Source organism: Periplaneta americana, chromosome 16 (assembly GCF_040183065.1).
Source record: "Periplaneta americana isolate PAMFEO1 chromosome 16, P.americana_PAMFEO1_priV1, whole genome shotgun sequence".
NCBI classification, from domain to species: Eukaryota; Metazoa; Arthropoda; class Insecta; order Blattodea; family Blattidae; genus Periplaneta; species Periplaneta americana.
The window spans coordinates 180,883,737-180,895,062 of record NC_091132.1 but is presented as its reverse complement, the minus strand read 5'-3'; the positions used below and the strand labels follow the sequence as shown (position 1 = coordinate 180,895,062).

The following is an 11,326-nucleotide window of genomic DNA, read 5'->3' as shown; positions in this document are numbered from 1 at the left end:
GAACGTCCCGACAGAATTTGCACATGCATCAAAATGTCCTGATGTCAGGGCATATTAAACATGACAGCTGATTTTCGTTCTATCATATTGTTGGATATAGTCTGGATTGGAAGATTTTTCCTTACAGTCTCATACAGACGTGCTTGAAATATGTGACGAAATGGAGAAACGACTCTGGTTCTTAGAGATGGGAAAAGTTGTTATTTTCTCGTAACAGTTCCAACTGTTCCAGTTCCACGAAAATAATAGGTTCCAAATAACAGTTCCAAAATAACAGTACCACAATATATTATATAGCCTACGCCGAAGTTCGCTCTACAGCACCGGATCGAATCCCTCTCCTCCAGTGTGCTTTTCCCTTTGTGGCCTGACTCCATGTTGTTACCATAACAGATAAATTCTGTAGGATCAGAAATTAATATTTACATTATATATATATAATTTAATTTAATTTGGAAACTGCACCAAAATAAAACACACCAGGAATGAACGAAACTCCTCCAGAGTCAAGTCCCTAAATTCAGTTCTGTCATTCTGTGAAGCGTGTGACATAATTTATTTATGTTAAAACCCTTTAGTCAAAGTAGTTTATGCAAACATTTGGGTAAAAAAGGCAAAAGTATAAGTCGAGGGCCATGAGAAAGTCCAGTATTGACACCACGAAACCAATTACGTTATATTTATGCACGACGCCAGTTCAGGATTAAAAGTTGGTATTGATTTTGTCCCTGAAAATTGTTAAAAGTAGCCAGATCTAGAGACAAAGTCGCTAAATTGACAACACTGCAGCAACGGTTGTCATAATGTACTTCCATACACGGCCGACACGCTTCGCGAAGGGACCATCAAGTCGGCCGAGTCCCATAACATCGAGTATATTGTAACATGTAACAGCAAGTAACATCGAGTATTTTTGTAACAGCAAGTATTTATATAACAGGAGTATTTAATGTAACAGTGTTATTTTGGAACAGGCCAGTGAGCATAGAGCTCACGTACTACTAGTACGTAATGTAACAGTGGTATTTAGGAACATTTACGTACGTACGACTAGTATGCAATATAACAGTGGTGTTTAGGACGCTAAATGATCACATACTTCCCTCTATGCCATGTGATGCAGTACGATGTCATAATGAGTCGAGATGTGAATTCCTGGAAATGAAATCTTTTCTAATGCTAAATTGAATTCGTAGATCAGGTTTGTTCGAAGCAGGAAATGTAATGTAATTTTAAATTATTTGTAAATTGGTCACGAAATCGAAGTGGATCCCAGTGGTAAATAAAACCTAACCTATTCTTCCTCTTCTGCTTAGCTAACGGTCACAATAGTGTTCAATTTCTCCAAAAATGCATAAATAAAAGCTATAATCAATTCGGCCGCACTAAACTTCATATTAATAATGTACCGTCATGAAGAATAATAATCTCATTGTAATGAAATATGAAAATTTACCGTTGTACTTTTTTTTAAACAAAAGAACTTCAATAATACAGTCATGTTTCAACAGACTTTAGTTTAATTTCAAGAATTGGTAATGAAACTAAAACTGTAAAGTAATTGGAAATGAAACATAACCTATATATTTTCATCTCCCTTGATAAAATTCACAATGTAGTTACTATAATACAGGCATTATGTTATTTGATAGAATCCTATACTCAATTAACATCAGTTCCAAGATAATGTGTACATTTTTTAAAGACGATCTTCGTATCTTTACTATTTATCTTTTACTTTAGTTTCCAACATGTATTTCAGTACAACGAAAGGATTCCCAATTCTGCTTTCAAACAGTAGCGCCAACTTATATGGGCTTGTCGTGTTGTGAGATTTTAAGGCTCGTCAAATGTTTGAGCCCACCCACTGTTTTCCAAAAGTTGGTGTCACTGCTTTCAATAGTACTAAACATGTTCCGTTCTGTGGAACAGGCGTTGTCATAATGTAGTTCCAAAGTGAAACGAGTATTTGTAACCGCAAGTATTTCGTACTAGCTCAGAGCAACACTGTTATTTTGGAACATAGTGTTCCAAGGTGCTGTTACTTTTTGGAACAGTTCCAAACAAGGAACAGTTCCAAAATAACTGTTACGTTATTTTTTCCCCACCTCTACTGGTTCTAGTACGCATGTAATTCTCGTTCATGTGTCAATGCAATGATCATACCAAGATCATATCTAAAGTTAAGGCAGGTATATCACAGTCTACAGAATACTTTATGAGCCATATATGTATACTTTGTGCTCATCTTATGTACTTTTACTTTAGCTTGGCGCCATTCAGTATTACGTTCACTGCGTTCCCATTGGAGGAGAGAGAAAACCGTTTCCTTGGGGGGGGGGGGCAAAGCAAAATTAAAGAATTCCCATAGAACGAGGTTATGGGGGACATCGTTTACCTCCATAGATTAACTCCGTATTAGATGAAATTATTGGGGACCAGCAGTGCGGTTGTAGGCGGAATAGATCGACTATTGATCAGATTTTTTGTATTCGACAGATATTGGAGAAAAATGGGAGTATAAGTGTATAATACAAGAATTATTCATAGATTTCAGAAATGCATTTGGGTCGGTTAAGAGAGAAGTTTTATATAATATTCTTATTGAATTTGGTGTTCCGAAGAAACTAATTTAATTAAAGACTGTCTCAGTGAAACTTACAGCAGAATCTGTATAGGCCAGTTTGTATCTGATGCTTTTCTAATTGAGTGCGGGCTAAAGCAAGGAGAAGCACTAACTCCTTTACTTTTTAACTTTGCTCTAGAATATGCCATTAGGAAAGTTCAGGGTACTGGGCAGTTTACATCAGCTTCTTGACTATGCGGATGACGTGAATATGCTGGGAGAAAATACACAAACGATCAGGGAAAACAGGAAGAATGTACTTAAAGCAAGTAAAGCGATAGTGTGGAAGTAAATCCCGAAAAGACAAAATACAGGATTATGTTTCCTGACCAGAATATTGTACGAAACGGAAACATAAAAATTGGAGATTTATCCTTCCAACATCTTGGAGCAACAGTAACAGATGTATATATGACACAGAGGAGGAAATGCAACGCAGAATATATATGGGAAATGCCTGATAATATTCGGTTGAGAAGCTTTTGTCATCCAGTCAGGTTTCAAAAAATCTCAAAGTTACAATTTATAGAACAGTTATATTACAGGTTGTTTATCTATGGTTGTGAAACTTGACTCTCACTTTGAGAGAGGGACATAGGTTAAGGGTATTTGAGAATGAGGTGGTTAGAAAAATATTAGGGGCTAAGAGGGATGAATTTACATGAGAATGAAGAAAGTTACACAACGCAGAACTGCATGCATTATATTCTTCACCTGACATAATCAGGAACATTAAATTCAGACGTTTGAGAAGGGCATGGCATGTAGCATGTACGGACGAATCCGTAAATGCATACAGAGTGTTAGTTGTGAAACCGAAGGGAAAGAGACCTTTGGGGAGGCCGACAGGTAGATGGGAGGATAATATTAAAATGGATTTGAGGGATGCGGGGTATGATGATAGATTTGGTTAATCTTGCACAGCATAGGGATCAAAGCCTGGCTTATGTGAGAAGGGGCAATGAACCTGCGGGTTCCTCAAAAGCCATTTGTAAGTAAGTAATTACATCAATATAATGGATTCCTAGTTTCTAAGAAGTTTAACATATCAAGAACTTATATTGCTATTCAATTTGTCTTGTGATTTTTGTAATTTTTTATATTTCTATTTTTCTACTGATAGGTGGAAATAATTAGTTCAACAAAATTGTTAGTAAGGTTTGGGTCCCTAATTTTTACTTACGAAAGTTGGCAAGCCTACCGATAGAAGATCGATGACGCGATACCTATACGACGTCATCTGCGATGACAGTACCATAAAATATCAATTTAATCGGGTGCTACCGCAGCTTTCTTTTCTCCAACCTTGCACTACACTTTCTTCCATACATACCTTGCTCTACTTCTCTCTTTTCCAGGTACTTATTTTATTCTAAAGATTACTTTATATTAAATAGGATATCTAAATTATGTTTAAATATGCCGGGATTCGATTATTATTATTCTACGAATTCGTTCGTGAACAAACCCTTAAAAATTATATTTACGCACAATAAATTAACATCAAATACTTCCAAAAGTATTAACAAATGACTTTATTATTATCGGTATATAGTAGAACTGAATTCATTAGTTTGCTATTATCTTTATTACAGTTTATCCTAAATTGATCACTAATTAGTGTGCTTTCTAACAATTTATAATATATCTTCTGTATATACCTATAATGTTTTCACGTGTTAATTAATTAGATTTCCCTTTTTGACTAGTTAATTAACACGAGAAAGCAATATATTTGCTACATATTCCTAATGTACAATAATACAAAATCTAAGAAGTGAATTCTATTTCGTTTAAGTTCATAATACATTGAGACATGGATGAAATTTAATAAAGAGGCAATTTATAGCAGAAATGTAAGTAGAGCCTAATGATATTTTATTATAGCACACGGCAAGTAAAGAGTGAAGCAATGCTTGGAGAGCGAATTGATAGAATTTCGAATTGAAAACATCTGTACTGCAGTAGCTGACAAGTTGCACGTATTCAAGTGTGTTCGTAAATAAGGAGGATTTGGATAAATGACAGATGTACTATGTATGAATAATGTGTGTTTATTAATTATTACAACAAATTGGAAATCATCAACTGCATTCTTTGTATCCATACGAAGTATGTAAAACAACTTATTGTAACAATTCTATGAGAAAAACAACGCAAATTTAACTTAATACAAAATTTGGTAGGAACAGTGAAGATGTACTCTTAATGTTTTAATACCTAAAATTGTATTTTACGTAAACATTTTTCCTTCCAATTGTATGGCAAGAAAAAGTGACGTAATGAACTTTTCAATATATTTCAGGCATAAGACTAAACAATAACTGAGAACAAATTGCTTAATAGACAGGTATGCACACGACAACTAATATTATATAATACCATAAATAAAAATACTCAATTACTCACAGCAAACACAATTCTTGTTGAAGATCTTGCTCACATTCGAAAATTATCACAACTGAAAGGCATTTACTGCCTTCCTCTTTCTCTCCAAATAGATCAATATTGTTAATATAGTTTATCGTCTGACATCTTCCTCTGCCCCCAACTCTTCTCCCATTCACGATTCCTTCCAGTATATCCATCACTAGGCAATTTCTTCTCAGCCAGTGACCCAACCAATTCCTTTACCTCTTCAATTTCAGTATCATTTTCTTTCTTCACAGCTCTTTCCAACACAGCTTATTTGTTATTCTGTGTCCATTTAACACGATCCATTTTCCTCCCTACATATTTTTAATGCTTGTATTCGCTTCCCTTCACTTCATAGTAATGTTCACGTTCCTGCTTCAAACAATCCCACACTCCATCCAAAGCACTTCATTATTCTCTTACTTACTTGTCTTTCTAGAGATTCACAAAAGATGCTCCTTATTCTACTAAAAGCTTCCTTGATCATTCCTTATCTCAATTTCATTTCCTAGCAACAGCTGATGTTACTGCTTATAGTATACCCCAAGTATTTGAAGACGACCACTTTTTCTATTTCCTAATTTGGAATTCCTCTGACAATGGTCCTCATCTTGTTTGAATTTATGCTTATCCCATACTACTGTTCGGCAGCTGTCATTGAGATCCAGTAGGATATAGCTTATTATCGTCTCCTCTGCTGCTAACAACGCCATATCATCAACAAATCTTATGTTCTTTACTCCTCTTCCTCCCGCAGTAAATCCTCCCATGTTCTGAAAACATTTCTTCACATAGAGGTTAACACACTACAAAATCTAACACACAGAATTCTTTAAGAATTCAATTCTAGTGGTAATCTGGTCAGACACAAGTAGCTTAATTCTAAAAGTGATTCCATTGAATTTGCCAGTTAGTTAGACACAATGGATGATGAAGAAACATTCCTGCTACAAAATATACGAGAAAATAGATTTATGATGACAAGAGAGTGAAGTAACGTTCAAGTTTCCCGCAAGTATCTAGTTAATAACGAATGCTCACCTTTCATTATATATACTTTAACACTATTTTAGTTCTCGTTCTAGTTGTCGTTCACGGTTAATTGTGTACCAAGCCCTACAGTTTAACTTACAGGACAAAGACAAACACATTCTACAAACTCAGCATTATCAAGTCATTTCGTCGGTAAATTTGAAACAATATTTAAAATAGTCTTCCTAAAGAAACACGTTTCAGAGATCAGACTTCAAAGGCTTCTCACTTAAAGGTGTTCTTTGCTTCTTAGGCTACCTGAGCGAAGAAAAATTTACTACAAAGATCGTATTACAAAAGGTTATTACCAACAGACTTGAGCACATGATTAGTTAAACACAATTGAAGTCACTCAAAACGTAGATACATGTGAAAGTTTTCTCGCCTGTACGCTGCAGTTCATGGTTTCTTAGAATAGTCGAAACTGAAAAACACTTAAACACGAATTTAATATTTGAAAGATTTCTCGCCTGTGTGCTGGCGGACACGCTTTCTTAGTTTAGTCGAATGTGAGAAACACGTACCACAAACTTAACATTTGAAACTTTTATCGTCAGTGTAATGGTAACAGCATTATCAAGTAAGAATAGCGCGAGAAACACTTACCAGAAACATCCATTTGAAAGACTTCTCTCCCAAGTGAAGACGTTCATGAGTATTTGGAATATTCGATTGCGAAAAACACTTACCACACTCATCACTTGTGAAACGTTTCTAGCCTGTGTGCAAGCGCTCATGTACTTTCAAGGTATCTGAGCGCGAGAAGCACTTACCACAAACATCGCATTTGAAAGGTTTGTCGCCTGTGTGTATTCGTAAATGCACTTTCAACTTACCGGAGCGCGAGAAACTCTTACCACAAACATCACATTTGAAAGGTTTCTGGCCTGTGTGCCGGAGATCATGGTCTCTTAGGGTAGACGAATCTGAGAAACACTTACCACAAACTTTACATTTGAAAGGTTTCTCGCCTGTGTGCCCGCGTAGATGTCTCTTTAAGTTACCAGAATTGGAGAAACCCCTACCGCAAACATCACATTTGAAAGACATCTCTCCCTTGTGACGACGTTCATGGATTTTTAAAAAATACGATTGCGAAAAACACTTACCACACACATCGCAACTGAAAGCTTTTTCGCCTGTGTGCACGCGCCCATGAACTTTCAAGTGACTGGACTGCGAGAAGCACTTACCACATATATCACATGTGAAAGGTTTATTGCCTGTGTGTAGTCTTAAATGCTGCTTCAAATTACCGGAGCGCGAGAAACATTTACCACAAACATCACATTTGAAGGGTTTCTCGCCTGTGTGTAGCCGTAGATGCTCTTTCATCATACTGGAGGTCGAGAAACACTTACCACAGACATCACATTTGAAAGGTTTGTCGCCTGTGTGTATTCGTAAATGCACTTTCAACTTACCGGAGCGCGAGAAACTCTTACCACAAACATCACATTTGAAAGGTTTCTGGCCTGTGTGCCGGAGATCATGGTCTCTTAGGGTAGACGAATCTGAGAAACACTTACCACAAACTTTACATTTGAAAGGTTTCTCGCCTGTGTGCCCGCGTAGATGTCTCTTTAAGTTACCAGAATTGGAGAAACCCCTACCGCAAACATCACATTTGAAAGACATCTCTCCCTTGTGAAGACGTTCATGGATTTTTAAAAAATACGATCGCGAAAAACACTTACCACACACATCGCAACTGAAAGCTTTTTCGCCTGTGTGCACGCGCCCATGAACTTTCAAGTGACTGGACTGCGAGAAGCACTTACCACATATATCACATGTGAAAGGTTTATTGCCTGTGTGCAGTCTTAAATGCTCCTTCAAATTACCGGAGCGCGAGAAGCATTTACCACAAACATCACATTTGAAGGGTTTCTCGCCTGTGTGTAGCCGTAGATGCTCTTTCATCATACTGGAGGTCGAGAAATACTTACCACAGACATCACATTTGAAAGGTTTGTCGCCTGTGTGCATTCGTAAATGCACTTTCAAATTATCGGAGTGCCGGAAACACTTACCACAAACATCACATATTAAAATCTTCTCTCGCATGTGAAGACGTTCATGGACTTTTAGGGTATTCGCTTGCCTAAAACACTTACCACATACATCACATTTGAAAGGTTTATCGGCTGTGTGTAGTAATAAATGATCCTTCAAGTAACCGGAGCGCGAAAAACACTTACCACACACATCGCATCTGAAAGGTTTTTCGCCTGTGTGCAGGCGTGCGTGCACTTTCAAGTGACTGGCCTGCGAGAAGCTCTTACCACATACATCACATTTGAAAGGTTTATCGGCCGAGTGTAGTCGTAAATGAACCTTCAAGTAACCGGAGCGCGAAAAACACTTATCACACACATCGCATCTGAAAGGTTTTTCGCCTGTGTGCACGCGTGCATGCACTTTCAAGTGACTGGCCTGCGAGAAGCACTTACCACATACATCACATTTGAAAGGTTTATCGGCTGAGTGTAGTCGTAAATGATCCTTCAAATAACCGGAACGCGAAAAACACTTACCACACACATCGCATCTGAAAGGTTTTTCGCCTGTGTGCACGCGTGCATGCACTTTCAAGTGACTGGCCTGCGAGAAGCTCTTACCACATACATCACATTTGAAAGGTTTATCGCCGGTGTGTAGTCGTAAATGGTCCTTCAAGTAACCGGAGCGCGAGAAACACTTACCACACACCTCGCATCTGAAAGGTTTATCGAAATTGTGCATGCGCTCATGCACTTTCAAGTTCCGGGACCGCGAGAAACACTTACGACAAACATCACATTTGAAAGGTTTATCGCCTGTGTGTAGTCGTAAATGCGCTTTCAAGTTATCGGAGTGCGAGAAACACTTACCACAAACATCACATAGAAATGTCTTTTCTCGGATGTGAAGACGTTCATGAACTTTTAGGGTATTCGATTGCGAAAAACACTTACCACAAACATCACATTTGAAGGACGTCCCTCCCATGTGATGACGTTCATGTCTTTTTAGAATAATCGATTGCGAAAAACACTTACCAAGCACATCGCATCTGAAAGGTTTATCGCCTGTGTGCAGTCGTAAATGGTCCTTCAAGTGACCGGAGCGCGAGAAACACTTGCCACAAATATCGCATTTGAAAGGTTTCTTGCCAACTTCCGTGGATAAATGCTCGTTCAGTTTTTCCGTAGTCGAGAAACGTTTTTTAGACGATTCTAATTCCAATTGCTTCTCACCTTCACGAGTCCGCACAGCTTTTACGGTGGAATCTGAATTCTTGGGAATATCGCACACAGTGTCGTTCTCTTCAAGGGAAAGACTGTCCAATTCTGAAGATACAGACCTCTCATTCGTAGCTGCAACGCTGAAGTAAATATACTATCAGTCTACAAAATAGTCGCAACAAATGTACATTCAATTGCTGAATATTTAAAAAAAGCTATTTCATGACAAGGAGAATTACGATTAGAGATACAAGCTTGTAATTAATTTATGAATAACACAGGAAGTAGCGAAATATCTGAACTATTTAGACTTCACCTGTACAATAAATTTAATAAGGGTTACACCACATTGGTTAACACTTGTCAAGTTTTTTTTTTAATAAACCTCTCTGATCAAAGTCCCCTGTCTTTGAGACGGCTACATTATGCGATTATTACGAAATTAGGGATTGGAAATGCCCATTAACTTTTTCTAGCTCTTATTATTGTGATATATAAAATGTTTATAGTTTTAATTTTATCAATTTCAAATTAGGAAAATTTCCAGTGGAACATTACTGGTTCCATTTCGTAGCAGGCGTCATCATGAGAAAATTTGAATTGGTATTATCTCTACCTTGCCATTTGTTGTCTTGTGAAAGTTAAACTAGTAACGTTGCTTTCAGAGTTCTGCAACAATGTAATTTACAATTGTACAAAATTATAAGCTTACTAAATAATTATGATTTCGCTTAAATGATAAGTACTCTCGAACTCAAATAAAAAAAGCATTAATTGACTCAATTTAGAGTATTATTTGAAATGTCTGTAGCAAATTGAAGATTTGAATACTCTCCTATTGAATGCATTTTGTCTGACAATAGCTTTCACCTCTATGCGGATGTTGATATTTCAAGTTATTTATCAGAAATAAATGGTTGCGCATCTGGCAGCGAAACAGGGTGGACGGGGTTCGAATCCCAATTGGGGCAAGTTATCTGCTTTCGTTTTTTCTTGGGGTTTTCCATTAACACAACATGACCAAATGCTGGGTAACTATCAGTGCTGGACCACGGACTCGTTTCACCAGGATTATCACATTCATCTCAATCAGACGCAAAATAAGTCAGATGTTGATAAAGTGTCGAAAAATAACCCACTAAAAAGGTATGAGAGTCTGGACGTGAACAGGAGGGAAACCAGATGAGTCTGCAGAGAACAGACAAGAACCAAGGAATGTGACCTGTCCACGATGTTATGTTGGTTCTCTATGGTACAAAGCGAAGGGTAACGAAAGATCTCTTCATAAGCTGCAATATGACAGAGAACATTTTAACTCAAAACCTAGCCCTCACTGGATGGGAAAAAAGTTGACTTACCCAAGCGTTCACATCAGCAAAGGAAAAAGAAGATTTTTTCGTCCCTTTTCGGGGTCATGATGATTTCAATGACATTCTACAATACAAGAAAAAAAATATTTTGTGCTGCTGTCATCACTAGCAATGTGGTATGACTTGTTCAAAGGGAGACAACAATTCAAAGCCAACGATAATACTCGACTGTAAGAAAACCAAAGCAGGGGTGGATACTATAAACAAGATGGCTAGAGAATACAATACTTGTGAGGCGGTCTGTATGTCTGTTGTGCAACATAGACGTCAACACACTGTAAACTCCGGAACGGAAAATGAAACAATACATCATAGACGCCTATTCCTGCATCAACTTGGTGACCTGCCAGTTCGTCTCTTCATCACCCAGAGATCTACGATTGTAGCATTGAGAAAGCCAGAGCGTGTTTGCATGGATGCACTGGGTATACACACTCCATAGAATGAACGCTGCATTAGCCAATGTATCAGCTGGAAATGGAAGGAAAAGTGGACACTGCCACATGCACCCAAGGATGCTGGGCAGGAGACTGACCTGAAGCTTCAAATGATATACGAGATTAAGACACATGGGTTGCATGCGGAGGCTATGAGGAACGCGGGAAATTGCAAAGACTGGAGCACAGCAGGCGTTCAAACCTTACCGTCCTCTGATA

General features: G+C 37.7%; 2 protein-coding genes across 5 annotated transcripts in view; both read right to left on the bottom strand.

Annotated features, from left to right (window-relative positions):
* Positions 1–11,326, bottom strand: part of LOC138692154 (zinc finger protein 493-like) — a 190,383-nt gene that overhangs the window by 136,057 nt on the left and 43,000 nt on the right. The window lies entirely within an intron of this gene.
* Positions 1–11,326, bottom strand: part of LOC138692153 (zinc finger protein 721-like) — a 60,026-nt gene that overhangs the window by 40,354 nt on the left and 8,346 nt on the right. Inside the window, exon 5 of one of the 4 annotated variants that reach the window (XM_069815180.1) lies at positions 4,532–9,440. The exons of the other annotated variants lie outside the window; for them this stretch is intronic. Coding sequence (XP_069671281.1) covers positions 6,788–9,440 — 2,653 coding nt within the window. The 3' untranslated portion in view covers positions 4,532–6,787. Of the gene's footprint in view, positions 1–4,531; positions 9,441–11,326 lie in introns of those variants that run through there. 4 annotated transcript variants of the gene reach the window in all.